The sequence below is a fragment of the Serpula lacrymans genome (genome assembly GCF_000218685.1).
Source record: "Serpula lacrymans var. lacrymans S7.9 unplaced genomic scaffold SERLAscaffold_5, whole genome shotgun sequence".
Lineage (NCBI taxonomy): Eukaryota > Fungi > Basidiomycota > Agaricomycetes > Boletales > Serpulaceae > Serpula > Serpula lacrymans.
Genome location: NW_006763294.1, coordinates 393,134 through 418,283, shown reverse-complemented (window position 1 = coordinate 418,283; position 25,150 = coordinate 393,134). Strand labels below are relative to the sequence as shown.

General features: G+C 46.5%; 8 protein-coding genes across 8 annotated transcripts; 3 read left to right on the top strand and 5 right to left on the bottom strand.

Moving 5' to 3' along the window:
• Positions 1 to 199: 199 nt before the first annotated feature.
• Positions 200 to 1,512, top strand: SERLADRAFT_462969 (uncharacterized protein; the record flags this gene model as incomplete). The annotated part of the gene is made up of 6 exons (XM_007316300.1): positions 200 to 564; positions 613 to 643; positions 714 to 825; positions 886 to 929; positions 985 to 1,136; positions 1,222 to 1,512. 6 exons carry the CDS (start codon positions 218 to 220, stop codon positions 1,361 to 1,363), a joined length of 828 nt encoding a protein of 275 aa, XP_007316362.1.
• Positions 1,513 to 1,674: 162 nt separating this feature from the next.
• SERLADRAFT_462968 (uncharacterized protein) lies at positions 1,675 to 3,298 on the top strand (the record flags this gene model as incomplete). The annotated part of the gene is made up of 5 exons (XM_007316299.1): positions 1,675 to 1,810; positions 1,867 to 1,929; positions 2,015 to 2,163; positions 2,226 to 2,318; positions 2,374 to 3,298. 4 exons carry the CDS (start codon positions 1,905 to 1,907, stop codon positions 2,533 to 2,535), a joined length of 429 nt encoding a protein of 142 aa, XP_007316361.1.
• A 315-nt stretch (positions 3,299 to 3,613) lies between these two features.
• Positions 3,614 to 4,170, bottom strand: SERLADRAFT_462965 (uncharacterized protein; the record flags this gene model as incomplete). Its single annotated transcript, XM_007316298.1, has 1 exon — positions 3,614 to 4,170. A coding segment is annotated over one exon (501 nt), but the record flags the coding sequence as incomplete, so codon positions are not given.
• Positions 4,171 to 4,591: 421 nt separating this feature from the next.
• Positions 4,592 to 5,265, bottom strand: SERLADRAFT_462964 (uncharacterized protein; the record flags this gene model as incomplete). The annotated part of the gene is made up of 1 exon (XM_007316297.1): positions 4,592 to 5,265. A coding segment is annotated over one exon (495 nt), but the record flags the coding sequence as incomplete, so codon positions are not given.
• A 137-nt stretch (positions 5,266 to 5,402) lies between these two features.
• SERLADRAFT_447429 (uncharacterized protein) lies at positions 5,403 to 7,401 on the bottom strand (the record flags this gene model as incomplete). Its single annotated transcript, XM_007316296.1, has 4 exons — positions 5,403 to 5,681; positions 5,740 to 5,911; positions 5,966 to 7,085; positions 7,139 to 7,401. The coding sequence occupies 4 exons, from the start codon at positions 7,399 to 7,401 to the stop codon at positions 5,566 to 5,568; spliced, it is 1,671 nt and encodes a 556-aa protein (XP_007316358.1).
• A 2,063-nt stretch (positions 7,402 to 9,464) lies between these two features.
• SERLADRAFT_462961 (uncharacterized protein) lies at positions 9,465 to 11,421 on the top strand (the record flags this gene model as incomplete). The annotated part of the gene is made up of 8 exons (XM_007316295.1): positions 9,465 to 9,875; positions 9,935 to 10,000; positions 10,058 to 10,174; positions 10,243 to 10,347; positions 10,414 to 10,515; positions 10,589 to 10,745; positions 10,814 to 11,007; positions 11,070 to 11,421. The coding sequence occupies 8 exons, from the start codon at positions 9,492 to 9,494 to the stop codon at positions 11,343 to 11,345; spliced, it is 1,401 nt and encodes a 466-aa protein (XP_007316357.1).
• A 323-nt stretch (positions 11,422 to 11,744) lies between these two features.
• On the bottom strand, positions 11,745 to 12,230 carry SERLADRAFT_462959 (uncharacterized protein; the record flags this gene model as incomplete). Its single annotated transcript, XM_007316294.1, has 1 exon — positions 11,745 to 12,230. A coding segment is annotated over one exon (232 nt), but the record flags the coding sequence as incomplete, so codon positions are not given.
• Positions 12,231 to 15,645: 3,415 nt separating this feature from the next.
• Positions 15,646 to 24,988, bottom strand: SERLADRAFT_447426 (uncharacterized protein; the record flags this gene model as incomplete). Its single annotated transcript, XM_007316293.1, has 28 exons — positions 15,646 to 15,775; positions 15,796 to 15,953; positions 16,005 to 16,080; positions 16,135 to 16,982; positions 17,034 to 17,308; positions 17,361 to 17,601; positions 17,652 to 17,794; positions 17,844 to 17,917; positions 17,969 to 18,230; positions 18,278 to 18,922; positions 18,978 to 20,174; positions 20,227 to 20,259; positions 20,311 to 20,429; positions 20,483 to 20,636; positions 20,693 to 20,907; positions 20,964 to 21,158; positions 21,209 to 21,329; positions 21,384 to 21,739; positions 21,793 to 21,973; positions 22,029 to 22,156; positions 22,214 to 22,557; positions 22,610 to 22,796; positions 22,887 to 23,570; positions 23,619 to 23,730; positions 23,781 to 23,849; positions 23,900 to 24,284; positions 24,334 to 24,571; positions 24,625 to 24,988. Coding segments are annotated over 28 exons (7,734 nt in total), but the record flags the coding sequence as incomplete, so codon positions are not given.
• Between the last annotated feature and the right edge of the window lie 162 nt (positions 24,989 to 25,150).

The following is a 25,150-nucleotide window of genomic DNA, read 5'->3' as shown; positions in this document are numbered from 1 at the left end:
GTCGCATCACAGTACTGTCAGGCGAATCCTGTGTTCATAGCCAAATCAACGGCTCTTATTCTCTCGCAGAGGGCTTCTTGACCTGCGCAGTCAGTAAGGTCACATGGGACTGTCAAACGTTAAACCGAGTCATTTTTTCACTCGACCAACGATGTATGTTCAAGAGCCTACTTCATTTGTCCAGAACGCTATCAACCTCAAAGCATCCGAAATAAATATGGCCGCACATTCAAAAGAGTCTCTCCAGAAAATACTCTCGTCTCCTCCCTTCGTGGTCGTTGACGGCGTCATCAACATCCGTGATATTGGCGGTTGTGCAACCTCTACTACTCCTGGTCATGTTGTCAAATCAGGACTTATATTCCGTTCAGGTGAACCATCTAGAATCACAGAAGAAGGAAAGAATCAGCTGCGAGCTCTAGGGATTCACAAGATATATGATATGCGCTCGGACCACGAGATCAAAAACTACAAAGCAGCTTCTCTCGATATTGAAGGCATTGAGTGTATTAGAGTCCCGATCGTACCTAAGGAATTGAATGATCCAGTTTTACTAGTACAAGGGTAAGGATTTCTCTGCTCTTTATTCGTCTTTCTATTAAGTTGTCATAGACTCCAGTCATATGCTACCGACGAGTTGAAGGTACTTGGTTTTCACTTTATTATAAATTCTTGCTGACTGAAATTTATTTTTATTGAAATATTACTATTAGACATTCCTTTCTTCTTATGACGAAGGTCTCGAGAAAGGGTGCTCCGCATTTGAGCAGATTGTAATACACCTGCGAGATGAGCCTGCCAAGGCTTGTCTATTCCACTGCACAGGTTCGCTCAAATATATGTTATCATTTAAAATGAATGACCCGACTTGACAAATGTATATAGCTGGGAAGGATCGAACAGGAGTTCTTGCTGCTCTCATTCTCATGGTATGCTGTTATTCATTTCGCAACGTGTGTTCACCACGTTTAACGGCTCCTGTAGATTCTAGGGGTCAGCGATGAAGATATATCTACTGACTATTCTTTGACTACCACCGGTCTCGAACCTGCTCTTCCCATGCTGGCAGCTCGGTTCGAGAATTTACCCATTTTTCGTGATAATTGGCAGGGTACACTGAACATGGGGAGTTCCAGGCGAGTCCAAGTTGGTTTGCATGCTTCGTTTGATGGCTAATGTCAGGTCGATCGAATTTGATTACCATTGTCTGTCGCTACTTAGATATGAGACGATGATGGCGTTTGTTGATCTGGTTCGCAAGAAGTATGGCAGCGCCGAGGGATACTTCAAGAGATATACAACTTTAGTAGATGAAGATTTTGAAACGCTCCGTCGCAACCTTATCGTACCCAAGGCAGACTAAATAGTACCACCATCTTTCATCAGAAGGGGTAGCAGCAAGTTGCTATCTGACTGTGGAACTACATGAGTATTTTGGGATTGATTTATTCGAAGGCGATAAATTTTGTTCGGTTCGCTGCATATACGTAAATACCTCATCTTTCTTTATTTTATCACTTGTTATCGTCGATTATGCCTGTTTGACAAGATTCCGTTTGCTGTGTAAGACTTATCCAGGTAAATTTCTCTTTTGACATTTTTGTACTGAAGGCTGTGAGTACATGTGATTACTAGCGCTGGAGTGTAGTTTGTAAGCTTCAGTCAAGCAAGCGCACGCTCATCTTTTAGACTCGGACTCACACATAGATCAGAGATCGATCGATAATCCAAACTTCGCAGCAAAGCAAAGACTTCTCAGCGCTCCCACATATATCCTCCAGAATCCTCGAGGACTATCATAAGTTATAATGTGAAGTTCACTTTTCCTTGCATCAACGGTGGCTGACATTCGTTATCATTGTTTAGTACTAAGTCTAAGCTTATCGATTCCTCGTGCGCCGATCATGCAAGCACCCGAGTTCCATGATTGTAAGATCTTCTGCATTCCCTGTCTGCAATGATAAATAAAGTGTGCCATTGCATATCCACAATCTCATACCTTTGTTATGTTCAGCACCTACAAGTGCCATACAGCCTATCTACGACTGCCTTCAGTCCATACTCGACCGTTTCGATAAACTCGAAGATCGTCTGGATAAGTTAGAACAGCGTTTTGACAAAGTCGAAGCTCGTACTGCTCGTTTCCAGTGGATCACTGCAAAGGTATGCAGTCATATCCATCAAGGCGGTGCTATCTCATGTATTGAAAACAAATGCTCTCTCAGTCCCACAACATACTCTGCGACAGTAACGTCAATGGACAGCCAAAGTACGAAGAAGTTCCATTTCCCGACGGAAGTTTGCCGACAGATGGACAGGTATCGTCCTTCTGTTACATCCATATGAGGGCTTGACTTACTACTCGAAAACTAGCATAAGCTTCCACTTCTCTCTACCTCCGAGGCAGTGGACGAGTTGTCGTCTGCCGAAGCCACTGCCTACCATGAAGGCTATTATCCGGGCGTGACCCCTCCCTACTCCCTTGGCAGTCGAAAGTCTGCCATCAAGCAAGCCATCGGGTGCCGTGCAGGTTGATGCAGATGATTTCTCGTGTCATATTAGCCCAAAATGACCCAGTTGTTATTGTTGAAACGTCAAGAATTGTTCTTATTTAAATTTTATCTTGCTCACTGTACGATGTCTTTGTAGATGTCTATAACATGATGTATATGTTAATTTTTACATGGAAGTTCTTACTAGTGCGTTGCCAATTGTTTTAAAATTTCATTCCACCTTCCAGTTCACTTCCGTAGAGATATTACATCAGACTTCCTCGACATAACTAGGTGTACTAAGTAAACTGTATATATAAACGAGAAGCGTATTCATAGTAGAACGACCATTCACATAAGTAAAACAAGATCCTTATAAAACACGATTTCCTCTATTAGCTACCGCTACCAACAGCCATGCCATCACTTTGAGCCTGTCCATCTAGTACCAATGGCAGCTCCATGATCCTTCCAAATATCTCAAAATTGATCTTTCCTTTAATCGTCTCCTCATCAAATCTAGCATCCTCGATGTACGGCGAGAGAAACGCATGGCTAAAAGCAATTTCCAGCTTTGCCATCCATCGCGCAAACGGCTCCCCCCACTTTGTTAGATGATAAGCCACCCTGGGGCCCATAGTCAACAAGAAATTTTGGAAGTGGTCCTCCGCCGCAATCCAGGTCCGCAGACGTTCGGAGAAACATGCGAGCCAAATCATGACGTAGAACATAGACTCGAGATCGTGCCTGTACATGTACTTGAACTTCCTACCACGCTTCCAAGATAATGGTAGCGACATTTCGCGTGCCATGAATGGACTCGTCCCGAGCTGGTACCATGCCGTGAATTTCCCAGCACAGGGAGGTTTGGTACTCGCCGAGTCCAAGTCGAGTAACAAGCCTTGTACGACACCGTCATTTTTGCTGCGGTACTTGATATTCGCAGGGCAGATATCGCGATGAGGAGATTGGGTGTTCTTGTAGGACGTTTCGTAGCCTGATCGCGATTATGACTGAATGAACAGCAAATAAACTAGATGGTGGAGAATACTGACAATAAAATATATCACGAAGAGTTTTGGCTACATCTGATGTGTCCTTGAGCTCATATATTGGTCTAGATTCCCCTATCACCTCGATCGTCCAGACTCTTTTCGAATATTTGTCTCCGAGGAGTAAATAACTATCCTGCGGTGGAGAGCTGTTCAGGGTTTCGATGTGCAGGACTCTCGGGAGACGATCATCTCCTTCTGGTTTCTCAAAGAATGTCCCATTACTATGTTTGCCGTGGTGTAATCGAGCACTGAGCTTGACAAAAATCCTCTCCATACGCCAAGCATCATAAAGTGCACGCACTTCAGATGAACAATCGGCAGGAGGTTCGCCTACACTTGCACGCAACACGATAGTTCCGGCACCAAAGAGGCGTTTCTCTCTGAAAATCTCCCTTCCAAGCTGAAGTGTTAGGCCAATGCTTAGGGGTGAAGTTGTTACAGAGCCATACTCCTCTGCCTTGACATGGTACGTGTGAGTTAATGTCGTGCCAAAGGGCATTATATAGGGAGACTTCTGACTCGGAATGAGTCGGTCGCTGCCCCTTAGACTGTCGAGAACAAAGAGCATCGACAGAAAGCGTTCTGTTTCATGTGCGAAATTGATGAGCTCGGAGTTGACAATGATGGAGCGGTCATAATACACGATTCTGAGCTGATTATCTTCTACCACGACGCCGATAACGAATTTCCGCCATGTACCTCGCGAGAAGCAATCGAGTGCCTGCTTGGCACACCGAACCTTCCAGCTCCCGGCGTCCTCATCCCTGCCCCCGTTCATCGCGTCAACAAGGCGTGCGCAGCATTTAGACTGGGCGTTCTCGTCAAAGGGAGTACCAGTGGCGATATCTATTTTCGTGGTTGACGGCGCGCGTGAGTCGTCTGATTCAGGGGAATGTTTGTACCGTTTGGGTGAGTGGATGGTGTGTATCGTGGCCGACTCAGAGCGAGGTCTTTTTTGGGAATGTGCAGAATGTTGGAGTACCGAAGATGAACCTGTCTCTTTCGCGCCAGTACTTGTGCCGTTCCCTCGATTAGCCAACGTGATGGGGGCTTCCTCTCCAGCGTTGGCAGAACACGACACTCTGGACAGCCCGGCAGGCGCGCCATCTACGTCGTAAAACGCAGCTATATCACTTGATACAGAGGGATGGGGCAGAAACTCCGCCTTGTAGAGCATATTCAGCGCACAGTCGACCAGTCTCGCAAATGCGCCCGAGTCATTCCTGCCAGTACCTATGCTTTCTTGTTTTTCTAGAGATAAAACGTATAGAGCAATGCATTCTTTGAAAGCAAGTGTTTCTGCGACAGCACGTAGGGCGCTTGATGTATCATGATCCTTGGACGATGACTGATCGTGGAGGACGTACTGAAGGAACTGGTCGAAGGAAAGTGTCTTTTCGTGCCTAAGGGCCTCCCGAATGCCCATAGCGTCTTGATCATCTCCGTCTTTCTCGATAACCTCCTTCTTAAGAACCTCTTGCAATCCCCGCATCCACAAACGGGACTGCGAGGCACTATCTCGACCACTAGAAGCCGTCATGATGCAGAACTTGTATAAAGGAGTAGGCCGTAAAATGATAACACCTAGATGTTCGAACAAAAGTCAGATAACAGCAAACTATAGAATATCAGAATAGTAGACTAGAACCTGCAATCGAAGAACCTTCATGATAAGGGGGGACTAGGTTCTTCCAGATGGCCGCATGGTAAAGCGCGAGTCAATTTCGCCTTCCTTTCCAGGTAAACCCAAGTCCCACTTGGCTGAAAGCCTTACAGGCCTTATATCTTATAATACTACGATGTCAGGAAATCTACTGACGAGACCGAGATTGCTCAAAATGAATAAGATAAAACGCACTGCGGAACAGAAAACATATATCATTGCAATGTTCAGATATTCAAACACAGGACATGACGAAATTCAAGTTACAAGAGTTCGCGGCCAGTTGAATGACCCAAGTGCAGTCCATAACACATGGCTGTTGAAAACCGCATTCATATCTTAGCAGGCGAGCTATTTACCAGATCCTGGTCTCGAGAAGCAAGTCGCTGCTACCCTCCAAGCCGATACATGCCTTCAAGAAGCTCTCAAGAGCATTACGCTGCCTTCCGAGACTGTTGACAACATCGGTGCCTAGGACAGAGATCAATCAATAAGTTTGAATGAGTAACTCAAAGTGTAAAGTACATACCAGGCTTGACCAGGGGGGCCTTGCACATGTAAGACAGGAGCGAGAGCACAGGGTACAAAGGCGCAAAGTCCTTCTGCTCCCCAGTCTCAGCAGCCGCACGGTACTTGACACGCGTGAGCAGCTCCGTCAAGATCGTCAAATCAAGGATCAAAGGCGTAGCCAACAAAGAATCCTGCACGCCATAGTCAGCATCACACACGTAAATAAGTATTACCCTTCTACTCACCTCACACTCGTTGAAGATATTGATGGTTTGCCTCCCACCACAGAAGATCTCTGAATAATACTCGTCGATGGCCCGCTTAGAGTCACCCACCGCCGGCACATACTTGATCACCACAATATGGTCGGGGTGCTCGCCCTTGGCTGCCTTACCCTTGGCACCAGGCTGCGGGGGCTTGTACAGCAGACGGTTCGCATCCACCATGTCGTCCACGACACTGCTCTTACTGATCTCCTTGCTCTTGAACTGCGGCTCAGCGCTCAAATTGTGCCCGTCATTGTTCCCGAGATGGTTGTACGATGCAATAGACAAAGGCTTGATACCCGCGTTCACAAGGAATTCGGCGAGAACGGACTTGAGCTTGGTCTGACCCGACTTGAGATCATCACCACCAATGAAAGACTTTTCGCGCTCTGACAAGGCAATGACACCAGGAACGAACGTGTTCTGAGGAGCACCGTTCACGAAAGGCTCTCCCTCGAGAATGGCAGCAACTGCGAAGAGCGTCGAAGGTGACACTTCCGAGTGGGAGTTCTTAATCGCAGCGAGGACGTTGTCTGCGGTGTCGTTAACACCAGGAATGATGTCGCTGTACCTCTCCGTGTTAGCTGTCCAGAACACAATGACTCGGTCAAGCGCATTGTCCTTCTTGAAACGGCGGATATCAGCGCGAATGTGCTCGAGATGCGCCTGCTTATCAGCACCGGGCACGACATTGTCAGCACGTGCTTCCTGGTTAGCTGCGATGAAGTCGGGGTAGTAGATCGAGGGAAGGGGACTGCCAAGCGCGGCCATGTGAGGTGCAACTTGACGCTGAAGGTCATACTCGAGAACACGAGCGCGCTTCATTGCCTGGTCCATGGGTATACCGGAGATATCCCAACCACCGAGAACGAGATCATCGGGGTGTACCATGGGCAGCACATCAGAGATGGGGACGTGTACTTCCTTGCCAGTAGCGGGGTCAGATCCAAGACGCACGGTGGAGGCACGAAGGACAGAGCCAATGTAGTTGGGCTGCTGGATGCCGTCCTTAGTGTGCCAAGAGATCTGGTGCTTGTTGGCAAGAATGGTAGCGCAGAGCGTGGAGCCGTTGTTACCACCCAATCCAATCATCATCAGTCTGCGAATAGTCATTAGAAAACCATCTGATAGCATTGTATGTAGCGAACTTACCCAGTCTTGCCAACCTTGCGGGTTGTCTGGAACTCATAAGGCTTGGAAGTGGGCGTGACCGTGAACTGACCGTCTGAGACGATGACATCAGCGCCGCGGTTAAAGAACTTGGAGGTGATATGGTCGGGGGTGTAGACGGTGTTTTCAGACTGAACGGTGATGTAGTCGGGGCGACGAGCAGAGGTCGGGTGAACGGGGACGATGGACTCGAGCTGCGAGTCTGGGGTGTTGTAGCCCGACGAGGTGGGAGGCTGAGGGGCCATGATTCAATATAATATATGTATAGGTTTTTTGGAGTTTGTTAGGACTGGTTCTGGTGAGATTGATTGAAAAAAGTGGGGCGATGGCGAAACTCAATGAGCTGCTAAGAAACCTGCGGACGAGTGCTTGGATCCTCTATGGGGGTTGTGACTGCTCCCCAACTGGTTCGAGTACATACAAAGAGTTGATGAAAACTCTTAGAAAATGCGACGGTGCACACGAAAAAGTAAGATGAGAGCTGAAAAACGCTGGGGAATTGAAGGCTTTCTGCGCGGGTTCTTATAGGCAAAATTGGGGCGGTTTAGTCAACGTTAATGATACCTCGAGGCTTTGGAAAGAAGGAAACTTCGGTACAGTATCGATGGAAAGAAAAAGAGGGTAAAGATGTGGAACGACACAAGGAACAACCTTTTTTTTGAAGTCCGGCTTGATTATCGGCGTGTAAGCGACTAAGGCACTAAACCGAAAATATCTTATTACACTCGTTCCATATATTGCAGCAATACAACATCGAATCAGCAAATGATGCATGATATCCTGCTTGTTACGAAGAGACATGTGCAGTGGAGCCATTAGCAACGGGCACGAAAGGACGGTGCAAGCGGTTGGTTTTCATCGTTCGGAAAGATCGATTGTAGTTTCAAATTACACAAGGATGGTATAGCGGTATTCCTGGCCGACTAATCAGAAAACATATCATTCTGCGTAGATGGTCATATGATTCGCTATCAAATGCTTTCAGAAAACAATAACCAGAGATGTAAGAAGTGCATGATGGGAAATATAAACAGGGAGAATACTTCTGGCGATTCAAACGGAAAGCACGAGGCAGAACATGACGAGAATATGACAATTAGTCTGGCGAACCACTGGCGAACCTGTGAAACTCTCAGAATTAGTAAGATATAAGATATTGCTCTTAGGGCACAAGATACATTGGCGTGCTTGCAACCAGGAGACAGATAACGCAGTTTCTTCGAAGCGCAGACACGTTCCCGTTACGACATGAACACGGGCTGCAGGGACGCTCGTAGGATGAATCAGACCGCGGTGTCTTTGAAATAGGCAATGTCTAATTCGAACCACTCACCTGTAAACATTTACCCCCGCATCAGACCCTTTGGGAACATGGACACTTAAGTTGAGGAGCCACTCAAACGCTCATCCGATGATCACTACTGAGCAATGAAAAAGAATTGTAGCAAAACAAGTAGCCTGTAACTCTAGAAGCAAGCAAACACGTTCTTGAGGACGCGATTTCGAGTTGGAAGGGTCGAACAGAACAAGCCTGCAACTCCAGAAGCGAACACGTTCTTGAGAAAATGTTCTCATGTGCGAAGGGTGGTAATTTGGACTGATGTCAGTTTCTCCGAGGATAAGAAAGTTGACATAAAGGAAAACGTTCCAGATTATGTTAACCAAATCGAAGAACGTACCGACACACCAGGGTGAATACCAGTTCGGTCGCGATAACCGTGTTACGAACTCACATCTTAGCCATTTCGTTTCGAAATGAAATTTGGGCGCCATATCTGCATCAACATGCTCTATATCGAATTCAAGCCAAGACGCCTCATTCTCTTATGAGATATAATTTGTATCATTATATGGCAATCGGAAAATTCACAAAATATCTGATATGCGAAGGTGAACTGCGTGTTCTGTTAACAAGGTTGTAAAAGGACGTACCGCCGATCGACAGTGAATAGCATCCTCGTCAGATGCAATGCATATATCTGGAGAGCTGACGCCCCAGGTTGCTTTGTGAGCATGTGCGCTTTTACCAGTGAAGGTTCAGCTCTGAACATGCTGTTCAGGAATAGTCCGTACTCCGTAAGTGTTCTGTGATGGCATCTTCTGGTCTTGAAATATCGTAGCACCTGTATAATGTCTATACAGACGTCCTAAAAACTCGGATGTAGAATGAGCTCGTCGCTGAAAGATCCGTGCTCGCCGCCATGAACGTTGAGGTCCAGCGTGGCGCCGCACGCTAAAGCCCGAAGATATCCAAAGAGCCAAACACACCACAACCAAAAACTTCACTGCGCGGTCGACATCCGTATCCGACCAGGACCATTTGACATTCGCAAAGATGTACACGTCGATGCTACTCAGAGGCGCTCCCCGCCGGGCATTCGCGCCCACACTGAGATACATGGCGTCCTCACCGTCGTCGCAGCCCCCGCCGACGTCGCCTAATTCCAAGTCCAAACCGCCATTGCCACCGGGTCCGACGTCGACGCTGCCCTCTGCGAGTACCTCTGTCTTGCCTAGCCTCGACTTTCAGCCTGCAGAACCTGGTGCGGACGAGGGAAGGACAGGCGCAAAGTCGTCGAAAGACTCGCTGTCGTCTATTGAGCGGAAACGGCGGTTTATGGGTCGATTGACTGCTGGGATGATTCTGATTGGGTTCGGTGTTCAAGCTGCGTACATGGGCCGGGATTGGAGTGAGGAGGAGATGCAGACTCGGAAGGTGGTGCGTATGTATGCGTTGCAACCAAAGTAGTTGGCTGAGACTATTGCGCTGTTGAGCAGAAAATCGAGGACGCCCCTTCGACGCGATGGACACGCACAAAGACTAGGTTTGTTGAGATATTTGATGTTAGTTTTCCCTTACTCTTATATTTCACTTGATACTCAAATGGATGAAATACACAGTATTTCAATAAGCCTATCTGGACCGAGCTCTTACCCCCGCCTCTCCCCGCACCTCATCAGAAGCCATACACACTTCTCCTTTCCATGGATGACCTCCTGATAACTTCAACTTGGGATGTATGTCTTTATTTTTCTTCCATGCAAATACCAGGTCACCAGACTCTGACTATACGCGTGGTTCACAGCGTCAACACGGGTGGCGGACCGCAAAACGACCAGGGGTCGACTATTTCCTCGCATATCTATCTCAGTTTTATGAAGTCGTCATTTTCACCACACAACATCACTACGTACGACGTCTCCTCCGTCTTATCTTCTATTCAGTTACTCATTCGTGGAATCTATATGGTTAACAGACTGCACTCCCCATAATTGAAAAACTCGACCCTTACAATTTCTTTATCAACTACAAGCTCTTCCGTGAGGCTACGCGGTCCGTAAATGGAAAGATCGTAAAGGTACATATTATTGCCTTCCATCTTGAAATCTTAGCCCTTACCACTTGACATGCGATCGCAAATAATAAAATAGGACCTTTCTTACCTAAACCGTGACCTCTCAAAAGTCATCCTGCTAGATACGCATGAAGAGCATGTATCATCTCATCCCGAAAATGCCATCATACTTCCCAAGTGGATAGGTGACCACCGAGATCGAGGTCTCGTAGCTATGATTCCGTTCCTTGAATGTTCGTCCTTCTATCCCACGTAACACTGATACTTATGACTGATGCTCTATCTTACCTTTTTTGTCTAGCTATCGGCATTTATAAACCCCAGGACGTGCGCCCCATACTCGAGGCATATCATGGGAAGGACATCCCGATCGAGTATGCCAAGAAGGAGGTTGAGGCAAAGCAGAAACATATAGACGAGTGGAAAGGCAGGGCGACAGGCTTATCAAGCGGTGGATTCAGGCTCAGCGCACTTTTGGGTGGGGGCTCAGATGGAGTCAGTCTCCTTCCCGTCTCTTCTTTTGCTTGGTTACTTATCATACCACTCATCCCCTTTAGGCTTCCTCGTCGCCTATACCTCCCACCTACCTCGAACAGAAGCGTAAAGAGGCACAAGCTCTGTACAGGGAAGAGCAGGCGTACATTGAAAAGAACAAGGGCGAGTTTGAGCGACTGCTGGAGCTGGACAGAGAGGCGATGGCAAAGGAGATGTCAGGATCGCTTTGGACTATGATTGACTCGATGGCAGGGAATAAGCCGGAAGGAGGTGCAACAACTGTTGCTGCTCCTACAGGATACACCGCTACGGAACAGCCGAAGGCAGCGTCGGCTTAGGAGCTATGTTAATACTTAATGCACTCGTCATCATGAGAAATGTTTATATACTAATGCATGGTTATTACTCCACTCAGTTAGCACTGCTCTGGGCGTCAAGTCTATGTTTTGATATGGAGGAGACCTTCAGCTTGGAAGGTCTCGACCCAACGGGTGGTCAAGAGGATGGAATGACCGTCGTTTGCCCACCGGGGATGAGGAGTACAAGGTCAGTCGAATATGAGATACCTTGCATGTCAGTGCAACGATGTTCTCGCCTTAGCGCGAAACTCAAGAATGCATGAGTTGCTTAAGGACCTGGGTAGAGAATGATTCCATGTGGGCTCGTGTGCTGCAAGTACATCTCATTGCATCGTCAGTCAGGGCCTTACTGTAGTACAAATTTGCTGAGACACTGCAGATAGCATTATGTATTCAGAACATAGCAGTAGCGTCCAAACAGAAGCTATCCCTAAGCCAAAACAAAGACAGCAAGACAGATTATACAAATGTACAGTACTATAAAACACCTTCAGAAGATACAATTCCCCCATGTGCCAAGACATCATTGGCAACGAGTTCTGTCACCAGGCTCTCTTGAAGTCGGCACCCATGCTTGGGTGGAGGGGACTACAAGGATTGATATAGACGCAAAACCATTCTTGCACGAGGGATTAACTAACAGTCCTAGAATGCAGAATTGCAGCTTTGAGAGAAGAGTCAGGTCCAAGAGAACCCGCATCGCATTGCCCTAGCGTTTCGCTCGGGATAGTCTCGTCTGCGTTTGTAAGTTGACCCAAATCGATAGTCGTGAATATCGGCTGGGACGTCTGTCGTGAAGTGTGGTTGACCCTACTGTTATTACTCTCTTCTATAACTTCGGAACTATCCGAATCGTCCTCTTCCTCCTTATGAAAAAGGCGGTAGACAAACGTAACGATTACGAGCAAATTGCATACAACCAGGGATATCGCAACCTAAACAAAAAATCCAAAACGTCAGCACAGCCTGAGATTTCGGTTACTATCCCATTCGGGAATTTAATGAGTTTAACTTGGACAGACCTCAATATTGATGGCGGGGGCTATCAAAGGGTGGATTTCAGCTAGCTGCATGGCGAAGTTGAATGACGACCCCATGGAAATTGAAATGCTAGAGGAAAAAAGGCATGCGATCATTCTGCGCTGCTTTCTGGGAAGCTTAATGTCCCGTAGCAAATGAAGAGGTGCTGCCAACAAAATGGTATCGGTGATGCAGGAGCCTATAATGTTTGCGGGAATGAAATCGCGTTAGGCGTGGTAAGTAGTGGCAGGCGTCAGAATGGTGAACCTTGAGGACTCACAGCAAGCTTCGAATATCACCATGGACCTCATTAGATAGCAATGAGTCCCCCAACCTAGGATTACACCGCATACATAGGTTTTTTGTATCAGGAGCCCGGTGAACATCATGGTGAAAAGACTGCCAATAGCGATACTCAGGCGGCGGCGAGTTGGGGTTGGCGGTATGAGGCGCACAATGGAAGATACTAGGCTCATTCGAACCGCCCTGAAATCCACACCTTAATCCATGAATATTATATCAGTCATGTTTCATACAGCAGCAGACGCACCATGTGATACACGTGAACAGATATGTGTATAGCCAGTAGTTTGCAATGAAGAAAATAGAATGTGAACCTGAAGCAGCATGGTTATAATGGAAATATCGACATTGATGAGGCCCAAAACGACACTTACTAATTGAGGAATATAATACTATGAGGCCAGAAGATACATACACTATGGCAAAAAGAAGAGCCAGCCCAGCCCATGCGTCCTCCCACCAAAATCGCTGTACAGACAACCGGTGCCAGATTCTAAAGATGGCCAGAAGTATGGCATGACATATAAACACAAAAGATAAAACTGTGCCAATTTGAGCCAACTGTGCTTCCGAGGGGTCAGTGAACAGACTTACTGGTTAAGAGTTTTGTGGTTTTGAGCGAGACAGGCATTCAAAGACTGTTAGAAACCTAGTTGGCTTACAGTCACCTGCGAGGTAAATCTCTGACAATTGTCGTGTGCGGCGATACAAGTTACTGACACAAAGAATCCCCGCCAAGATACCAGAAGTGTAGAAAGACCCTTGAGTTGGGTCAATAGAAATGTATGTTTCACGTCAGATGGATGATCTCATGAATCTGACAATCGATGTAGAAAGAGCATTTCTCCGAATAAAAAGGATATTTGCTCTATATATTTGAAGGGTTCAGCGTGGAGTTTGGACTCGGAGTCTGCACGAAGATCTCACGGACTGGAAACCTCTGTCAGGGACACGTCTCTCACGTTGTTAAGCGTAGATTCTTCAACCTCCAAGTTCGATATAGCATGGTTTATAGTTGATCACAGAGCCACACTCACTTGAGGTTCGAGTTCAACGCTGGATGAATCATTGTGAATTTGGCCGGACATTCAATACAATACAGTACTACAATTATTAGATAACATTGTCACAATTGCCCCGTTGCAGCAGCGCTTGCAGACCGTGGATGCGACACAATCTACTGTCTATAGGGATTATCAGGGGTCCTATGTTGGGTTGCTCAGACTGATCCAAATACGATAGCACGAGGCACACGGGCCCATCCCCGTAACTTGGCTCATATGACATGTTACCGAAGACTCGGCGAAGAGCTTAGTACCATTCCCTTGGCTTTAGTGGATCTTTGAAAATGAAGCAGCCCCAATAACGAAAACACAGTAATCATAGATTTGCAAGTTGTCGAATGAAGCAAAAATCGAATGTCACGTGCTTCAGGAAAACTGTATAGCACCGGATAACTCCCGCGGAGTTTCATTCTGGACATTCTTAAGGTTTTTTCTTTAGACTGACGATGTCCATGATGTTCTGAAAAGCTGTCTTTGCCATCCTTTCTTTCTTGCGTGGTCTCGTCGGCTTTCACTCTTATTGTCTTTTGACAATTGTCGTGTTCTCCTAATGGTGTCACTTCCTTGTGAGTATCCCTCTTTTCACGTTCGTATATAAAGATGAAATGTATCATCAGACCTGTTCTGACTCTTCTGGAGATAACACGATATTGCCTTTTATTTCTGATCTTCCCCGTTTTACTGCCTGCATTCTTCAATGATTTGCTAATCGTCATTTTTCTAATCTCTTTTAGGATTGAATTCAACCACTATATGCGGTTATGCTCATTGCAATTTGCCAACGAAGTTTATCTTCCATCCCAAATGGTTGTGTGCCGTCGTCAACCGTCCTCTACCTCATACGATGATAACGCTATGGAGTTCAGAGGTGTGTCCCTAAAGCAGATATTCACTTGGTATCGGCTCTCTGGGTGAATATACTTAATGTAAGTTAAGGTATTATATTTTCTCGGAGATTATATCACACTCGATGTAAATACATTTGGTGTGAAATCAAACGCTGTCTTTGTGTGACGGTCTATAGACAATCGTCAATGGTGTACCACCAACTTGGAATACATTTCCTTAAGTTGTCGAAACCGAACCCTGTTAAGACTCTGCAAGAATAAGCATTCAACGGTTCTAGCGCTCGTAATGAGAACTGACTGGGAGGAATCCTCGCAAGATTCTGTGAGGAGCATACGGTATGTCAATGCGGATCTTCCTCTGTTGTACGCAGGTCATACGCGTTGAGAATCGAGGCCAAAAAGAATTGATCCATGGAGATCAGCAAAAGAAGTGCCCGCTGGCTGGATTGAACAACCGACCTCATCATGTCCAATACGAGTGACGCGCTCTACCACTGAGCTAAGCGGGCATGACAATCCGAAGTCCGGAGCAATCAAGAGCTGCATGGATAGCCTCCTCCCAAAGATAGCAGGTCTTCAAGTTCAAGGTGTTGCTTCTATAAGGAAGTCTATTAGAAGAGGACCCTGTATATCCCCATGCTGCGTAAATACATTTCGTAGCGGGACACTGATCTGAGATTTTGGTAATTCAACGAATATCTGTTTATTATTAGGGTTCGATAAGCCCCTGGTTAATTACATAGAAGAGCTGCGGAGCGTGAATATCTCACTCAGTGGCAGTAACTAGCTTGTGCGCATTTTGGTTACCCTTGAAATGTATTGAGAATGGTGTGAACTGGGTCCCACAGAGAAAAATCCATTCTCCATTATGAAATCATTCGCTCTATTTCACAACTTTACAATTTGATTTGCCACTCAGCGTTTCGTACTTAGGTTGTTGAGGGATGGTTACCCTTTTTTCCTCCCCTGACGAGTCCCACTTTCTCTCTCTGGTGTTCGCAGGGTGATGCAACAAAATTCTATTGGGTGACAGTGCGGTGATTTCTGTTTCTTATTGTGCGTGAAAGCGTAAGGTCGTTTAATATCATCAAAAAATTCCTGCCAAGCTCTCCTCTCCATCTGCCGCCATGGCTTTTAATATTTCTCTCGCCTCTCGTGCTGGGCGTGCGATCACAGGCCGCTCGTTCGAGGCACTTTCTTTCACTTTAGCAGCAATACTACGCAAGACCCCGAGTTTTGCAAATATGGTGTCTTTCGGATCAACGTAATCTTCGGATTCAGTTGATGTTAGAGCAGCGAGTATTGTTTGTGATGATATTGCAGATGCCGGGGTGCCCGAAACGAGGTATGCGCTGCAAAGGAACGTTTACTCATAGCCTCGAACTCAATAAAATGGACCATACTTTACTAATGGTTTGAGAGCATCTGGATATGCGGATAGAGATGCGATAAACGTCGCAGTGGCCTGTATATAGTGGTCTATAGTTGCTTTGATTTAACAAGATTCAATGCACAGTAGATGAGACAACTTACCATCGTGACTCTCTCTAAATGCTTCACCGACGAGCTCAATACACAAGTCTCTTGCCTTTTCTCCGATCCCGGCATGTAATGATGCACTTCGCGCCACATGCGACAGTGCCAGGATAAAGCTCGCTGCTACTTCCTCTTCATTTGCTCTCGCGCCACTCACTAGTTCCACAACCACGGGGTCTACCCTTGGCTGACTGCGCATTAACATTCCTAAAGCTTCCGCTGCACGTGTCCGCACAACAGCGCTGGATGGGTCACCAACAGATTTCACGAACGTCCTCTGTAATTGAGGAAAGAATGGTTTAACGTGGCCTGGGATACGTTCAAGCATAGACGACAGTGCACTCAAGATGGCAGTCTTTACGCCAGGGGGGTACGTCGTTGCTTGCGTCGCAACACGAATGAGTGGACCAGTGAATGGAACAACGAAAGGCTTGATAGCAGACTCTTCCGTACGCTCGACCAGGTCGCCAATTGCATAGGCAGCATTTTCACGTTGCTCGTTGCTTCCTGTCGTGAGACCGGCAATGATGATAGGTACAGTTGGCGCGACACCCTTAGGAAGACTGAAGCCAGGCACATGATGCCCAGGAGCGCCTGTCCCTTCGATGGTGCGCCGAAGAGGCACGACGAGCGGCTCGAGTTCGTCCTTTGGTAACGACTTCACGAAAATATCGAATGAACGCCAAGCTGCCGTGTGGACAGGAACTTGGGAATCTTCGAAAAGAGACACGAGTTGCCGTATCCAATCAATGCGGTAAATTGATGAATCGAGCTCAGTTTCTTCGCAGAAGATAGAAAATAGGTCACAGGCACTGATGCGCCGCTTGGGCAAGTCATGTTTGGCCCTGAGCAATGGATCAATAATATTTTCAACGTCATTTAGTTAAGGCGCTTACCATCCAAGAAGAAGAAGCATTAGTGTATTCAAGCCTTCGGGATCACTGATAGACGCAAGTAAAGCACGCAATGCTTCATCTACGGCATCTTTCACTTCTTCGTCTTGCCCATCTTCGAGGACCTTAACTAGAGCGCTAAGAATGATTGTCAAACGTTTGCTCAGTGCGTTTCCAGCAACCGTGACAAGGGATGCCAGTGCACGAGCATTGAAGACCGTCATGGGTGTAGCGATTAGTGTTGGGATCAAAACTGGGAACACAGTTGATGCGCGGACCTACAAAAACAAGTCAGATTTTATTTGCTGGTAACGTTTGCAGAATACTTACCGACATAACTTCCTTGAGTGCTTGCAGAGCCGTACCCGAACTCTCTCCAGGTTGACGGAGTGCCTCCAACAATGTCGGAATAGTTTGGTCAATAGCTTTAGCACCCAGATGTTCTTGCAAAACATCAAATGCCTTGGCCGCTGCTGAACGAACGACCGCTTCGTCATCTACGAGACAATTGCGGACTATAGTGATGATATCTTCCTCGTACCCCTCGCGTTGAACATCAGATGAGCTCTCCCTATTGTAGCGTGAATTTTCAGTGGAGGATGATTGTGCTATGGCTCTTACATGACATCGCAAAGCACCAAGCAAACTCCTTCCCGGGTTCTTGAATCTGATGAAGGCGCCTTGGATCGCAATATAGGGACAATATCGCCCAGTATTTTCTCTCCAAACTTGCGACAGAGCTCGGTCGTTGTACGTCCTGCAGTCTATTAGAAATATGAGCATCATACTTAACATAGATAGTGGGTTATTGACCTCCTGTTGTTCGAATTCGGGACTGGAGCTCAGTTTCACTATCTGACCCACCAACTCGGGAAGGATTTCGCGCACTGTTTCATAGCATTTAGCACAGCTACGGAGAACAAAAAATATACCCTCACCTGTTCGAGGAGTATTGTGTACGAGGGCCTTCCAGATATGTATCGAAGATTGTCGAACGACATTGACGGAATCTTGTCTAGCTAGGTAGAGTGCAGAAAGGATTCTGTCGCGACGTTCGGCTCCAAGTACATCTGTGAGTGCACGACGGGATGATTCCGCTGTGTGGGCTTCAACAGCCTCTTCATCCTCTTCTATCTCTGCTTTTCCACTTATTCCAGATACCTTGAAAAGTAGCTCTCCAACAAGTGTAATAGATGATTGCTGGTATCACATGTGAGCATTATTTCATCAGACAAAAGAAGACATACCCTGATTCGCCAACCTGGATCAAACATGCCTAGCTCAAGCTCGGGCAAAAGAAGATCAATTGCTTTGCTCGAGTAATTCGTCACAACCATCCTTCCTGCTCTCATGGCAGCATCTCGCACATATTCTTCCGTATCGGACAGGCCACTCAGGATAGGAGATATAATTTTCGGCAAGTGAGGCTGGAATCGAGAACCAAAGGTTGATGGAAGGTATACAAGCAGAGACATAAATCCTTCTCTGACAGTACTGCGAGGCGACTGAGCGTTTGCAATAATATCGGGTAGCAGTCCTTCGAGCCTCTCCATCCCAAGACCTGATAAAACTTCGCTGAGACCCTGAGCTGCACCCTGGCGATCAACACCAGATGTATCCGTCTTGAGTGTCCTGAGAAGTCCTGGCACTAAATCGGGGAAGTGAACTTCACCGAGCCGCTCTACAAGTGTACCCAAAGCTTTAGCTGCTGTTGCTCTCGCTTCAGGGACTGGATCGACGAGTACAGTGTGGACCATGGGCAACAGGCTAGATAAGTAAGGGACAAAATCTTTCGAGTCCGTTAGGGACGCGAGGTTGCCTACAATTTGTGCAGCCTTCTTCTTTGTATCTGCACCTCGTTCCCGTAATCCTCTTTCCAATATTGGAACAACCTAGTGAAGGTCATAAGCATACCAGAATCCAAATAGTGTAAAAGCCTGAGCCTACCAATGCTAAGGATGAATGATCTATGTAATGCATAAATGACGTCTTTAATAAAGACGAGAGGGCATTTGGCGTTTTGGCCGGATCAACCAGTGCTTTGAGTAATATAGGGACCAATGACTGAATCTCGGGATTGCTGATCACTTCGCCGAACTGTTTAAGACTCCGGTTAGCAGATGTCTTGACTTGAGCGTGAGTATCAGTCAGGACCCCAGTGAGGCGAGGGATGACGATCGGCAGCGATAGGGAGAGCTGCCTAGGTGAACAATATGCCATCATGCCCAGAAGCTCGATTGAGCCTTTCTTCGAACGCCATTGTTTTTCGTCGAGACCAGAAAGCAAGGATGGGAGGATCAATTTGACTCCATAGCCAGACATATTACCCATGATAATTCGAGCAGTATCTTGAGCGGCTTCTCGAACATCGGCTACCGCATCGCCAAATGCAGTGAGCAACAGAGGGAGGATGGTTGTAATGTAGGGCTCGAAAAGCCTTCCAAGAGTACTGGATAAGGTCTCAAAAGCAAACATAGCACCCTGGCGGGGTTCGTAGTTTTTTTTGTCTTCTGTGGCAGCATGTAGGCGGTCAAGAACATTGAACTCCTTCATACTATTTATTCCCATTCCCTTGACCACACCTGCTATCCCATAAGCAGCACCCCGGCGCGAGGCATATTTAGGACCATCAAAGAGTTCTTCGAAGAGGCGATCGACTAGCTGAGACAGGCGTGGCTTCATCAAACGAACCAGAGGAATTAGGCAATCAGATACCGCCATCTGCACTTGCTCTGCAGGTGTTTTCAAAGCTTCGACCAGCCTGTCCACAATGCTTGGTATACGGGCATCAGACGAGTCGAGATGTCTTGCAACACGGCCAAAGAGGATCACGACCGCCTCCTTGATCTGATCACCGGCCTCCGTAGCTGGACTCGGATGGGACAAATGCTCCTCGAACATTGAAATCAAACCAGCCAGTCGAGTGGAACCATGAAGATCAATTACAGCAGTACCTGCATTTAGCATACCACGCCGAACTTCCGCTGTTCGATCGCCTAAAGCTTCTTGCTTGATCAAGAACGTGAAGAATGGCTCAATCACATCTTCGGTGAAAGACGGCGCAACATTCTCAAAGGTAAGAGCAATCGCAAGGCGGGCTGTCCAAGGATCTGTGCGATCGAGGCTTTGTGCAATTACCATTCCCTGCGTGCGACATGTGAGGAATATTCGTGAAGAAGTGTAATTGTAGTCTCACATATTCGTCAAATTCGGGTGCAAGGATTTTGGCCTATACTGAGACTGAGCATATCGATCGTTACAGTTGACTGGGGCCACTTGCCTTTTCACGATAGAGTTCTTGCAAGGCATCTACTGTATGCTTAATTGTATGTGGCCAATGTTCGACGGCCTCTGCGATAGCTGAAGCAGTACTGGTGCGAACATATACATTTTCATGATCTAAGGAAAAACGTTAAGAAGTGCAACACTCTCTCACCAAGTATAATACTTACCTAAGTAAACCAAGAGTTGCGTAAGGAAGGACTCAGGAACATCTAATCCGTTGTCATCGAATACATGCCGAGCTAGTCTGGCGTTTTGTTCGTCGTTATCATAGCTAGCAACCCAAAGTTCTGGAGACCAATCAAGGTCCGTCAAGTCGAAAGGCTTGTCGAGGTTGTATGAGTACACTGAAAAGCTCGAATATCAGGAAATGCCATCACCTGCAAAGCCTGAAGACACGAGTTTCGAGCATACACTTCTTGCAGTAAAACCCCATCTATCAAAACAGATATCTCCTCTCGGCTAGAGTTAGCATGGATAGCCTCACCAATGCCGACGAGAATGGACGACGCTTCTTTGCTGAGTCTTGGTTGTTGTCTAATGGTATGTAGAAGAAGCTTCATTGTCTCATTCCGGGGGAAAGACTGGTCGGAAACTTGAACGAAACATCAATAGGCGACCTTGCAATAGATGAAAGCCAAATAAGCATACATTCGCTACAATGAAACCTGATAATATCCAGCACCAGGGTAACTTGCTCAAGAGCTTCCTCTTCTTCGGTTGCGCTTACGCCTCCCTTCGATAATATTCGAGCCAATAAAGGAAACATGTAAGCAAAGGTTGGTGCATCAAATGCGGTTTGCTCAGAAAGTGAGCGCAGCCGGTATAGAACTCGAATAATCAAAACTGTTGAAGTTGATGAGCTTTGACCTGCCTTTAGCAATTTAGGAACGCACGATCGAGGGATTCGGCTTGCAACTCTTCCGCTACCGCATCGATGTCCAAACTTCGTAGAGTGGCGACACCAATCCATTTCCGGAACGTCTCGAGGCGGTCTGAGCTACATTTCCCCAAATCCTGTAGTCCAGGGTCAAAACCGTGGTCCTTCTCTCAATAAAGATGTGCAAGTACCAGATATGTCTGAAATGCCTCCGAACCTAACAACCTCTGGCCTTTCTTCAAAGCTCCTTCCAGTAATAACGAAATGATGCTTGAAATATAGTGACGGAACTCTGGGACCAAGCTGGAAATGAGGCTTCCGATGAAAGCCAATCCACGCTGTAAATTAGCTTTGATACTGGTGACTCGCTGACGGACAGCAGCTTCTCTAGTCAATTGGGCTTGAACGAGAGCCTGTTCTTGTTTCGACAAAGTTGCCGCCGAGGTCTTCTTGCTGGCCAAAGACTTTCGAAGTTCAGCCTCCCATTTGGCAATATCCGCATCTTTACCCTTTTTGGGCCCTTCATTTACTTTCTTCGACGACAAAACTTGAGAAGTGAATCAGATGAAAGGAAAGGAAAGAGACTAGGACGAAACATACCATCAACATAAGTGGTGCCTTCTGGTGTTGTCCAGATACCAAAGTCAGATTCCGTTAGCCCGTTGATCGTTTCCGCATCAATATCCACTCGCAATTGCTCCACGAGTCGAGGGAGTGCTTTTCCAGGGTTAACGAACGCAAGAGTACTCACGGCTCGATAGCTTGCCTCTGTGAAACCGTACTAAGCGGCATAGGAAAGTAAGATAATGTTGATACTGTAAAATGGCTCATCTCACCCTCGGTTCTACTGTGGACGCAGTAAGAATAATCTTGAAAATGTTATCTATATTCCTGCCGACAAGGTCATAAGGATCAACATGGGCTTTCTGGCATAGCTCAATCCATAACTGTCGAGACTGTCCGCCTAGAACGGTATAATCACGTGAATTAATGCAAGCAATAAAGGGAGCTGAAAACGTACTTATTAATGGATGATGACCTAAAGCGATCAATTCCACCAATAAGGTCTCCCTTACAGCAAGGTCAACCTGTTCATTCAGGGAGGCACAACAAAGGAGAAGACTAGCAAATTGTCGCTGGTTGGGAGCGATAGGCTGATCTTGCTCTTCGGTAGTGCTGATAGTGCTCTTTGAAGGAAGTAGCTTATCTCGGGTAAAAGATGCGGAGAGAGCTTCCCGAAGGATAAGATTGACAAGCTGAGGTTGGCGTGTCACTGCCGCCTCTAAAACGCCCAGGGTATCCCTCCTGACCTGAAGAGATTGACTCTCGACAGCAAGATGAAGATATACAGAACCGATTTGAGTGCTAAAACAGTGATCAGTTTATACCTCTCATGATTAAGATAGTGCTAACAAACCGCGATTGTTCGTTCTTGGATAGGTCGGCTTTCAAGGAAAATAGCGCTACGTTTGCAGCTCGTAATAGCCAGTTTTCGTCTTCAGGATCGTTGACCTTCTGATAAACCTTATCCCATAGGAGGAAGGATGGCTTCGTAGGGGTACCAGTCAGTGACTGAGCGCTGGTATTGCGTGAGACGATATCATCTATTTAAACGCACGATAGCGCGGAAGAAACCATAGTTTGCATCGATCAAAACGTTGATAGTGATAATATTCAGAAAGTATGATACTCACCAAAACTTCCAGAACGCTTGAAAGGACCAAGTAGGGCAAATATAGCAATGTATCCCTCTAATGGTCCTACAGTAGAATTCAATGGATTTGTAGCAACGTTCTTGAGATTGATCTCGAAAGATGCGGAGAGGGCCTTGGCGAATACAATGGAGGCATCTGTACTCAGTTCACCCATTTCCCAAAGTGTCGCACCTGCGAGTAAACAAAAAGCGCGGCGGATTACGGGTTTTGTATTATTCATCTCCTTAGCAATGATACTTGATACATCGGAGGGTACCGCGATATCGGAACGAAGGAGGAATACAAGATGAGAGGGTAGTGTGGATGCTAAGATAGCCATAGCACCATCTTGTGATTCTTTCAGCACCAGCGTAGGAACAATTTGTACTATATTGGAGGAAATCGCATTCGAGGGTGAGAGTGCATGTAGCATGGAATATAACGCGACACGATGGTCTGGACCAGTTGTTTTTCCAGCTTTGGGTAACGCCAATAGTTCTGTTGCTGTAAACTCCGAGTATGACTCCGATGATTGATGTGTCATTGCAACCTTGAAAAGTTCTATCGCATTACCACGGACCACTGCGTTATTGGACTTCGCAGCATTTAAAGCAAATGAGACGACTTTTTTGAAAGTATCGATTTCCAGAGGGTGGGTGTATGCAATGAAAAAGTCCCTAACAACTGGAGTAGATGTCAGTTTCATTCATGCAAACCATAGAATACACAGACCACTGAGGGAATTTTCTGGAGAGCGCAGCAAAGCCTTTTCCATCGCAGGAAGAACGGTTTGCACTAAGTCTTCTGGTCCGATTGATGTCCGTATGAAATCATGCAATGCAATCTGGATGAACGATTGATAAGCTAATGCAGACGATAACGCGTGTAACGCACAGAAGAATGCGATGGCACTGGAGACTTAGACATGAGCACGGAAGAAGTATAAATATTTACTATATCATCCTAAGTGCTTGTTTGTCATTATCACCATTAAAAATAGTGCAAACGCCAACCTTTGCTTGAGAAGATATTCGAGTCAAAGAATCATCTTTCACGTTTTTTAGACGAATTGTTACGTCAATTGCAGTACTGAGTAAAGCGACCTGTACGAGTGGTGTTTGACTAGACTTTGCCTCTGCGATCACCGTCGATATTAGCGAAGGTAAACTGTCAGGTGTTGAACGAAGAGCTCGACGTAAGCGTACAAGACCACTCTTCTGCATCGTGGGTTTTGTCCGAGTCGATTTGTTCATTAGCATATCTACGAGGGCAGCCATTATAGCGACGAGTACCCTCCAGGTACCGATATGTGTAAAGTCAGGGTTAGATTGGAGACATGTGGTATAGAGTCCACAAGTCCAGCTGAGCAGCACAAATATATCGGCAGGAGCATACGAACTAGCAAGAGATTTAGTGGGTAAACATGCAGAATATAAAGAAAACTGACCTGGGAGACCCGCGTTTGGACATTCTCCCTACCTCATTTGATAACCAGCCTAGAACCTGCTCAGCCACTCCCATCTTGCACTCGTCTGGAGAAGTATGGGGGTCGCCGCGGAGCTCATCTCGCTTGATTATATCCATTCCAATGGCCTCAACGGCTTCTCTAGATGCTGCGTCAACATACCGTGGATACGTTTGTGTTAATAGTTTGAATATGTCCATTGTCTGGCTTAGACTCAAGTCTGAAACGATGAATCAAAATCGGCACGGGGGACGTGTCATTCGGATCACATACTCCCATGCTTGGCCAATGGTAGCAACTCTTCTTGTAAAAATTGTATGCGTGTCCTTGTACTACTGGTTAAGAGTCTGCTCTGCGCGATCTCCATAGCTTTTGGCCATTCATCAAGCACACGATCTCTTCTCCACTCCAGATCGCGTTCGGAATCTCCATTTTCCATGTCGTCCAAAGTTGATGTTCCGGCCAACCAGGACTGGATTTCAGATTTTCCTAGGGTCTCTGGTGGTCCCTCTTTCGATTTTATCCTTGCAAAAGTGGTTTGTCGAGGCAGTTTGGAAAACAGAAAAGTAGGATGTTATGCACGAGGCTGATGCTATCCCAGAGTCACAGAAATTGTGAATAGCCAAACATGGACGGCACCGAAAAGTAAATATGAAATTACGTAATTTACGTGAATGCGAAGTGAGCATTCCCACACTAGCACATTTGGACCCTAGATTCTAAGCTTCGTTGGAGCGACTTGAGTGAAGAACTAAGGAGAACAGCGCTAAGTGTTCCGACGTCTGTTGACTTGAACCAC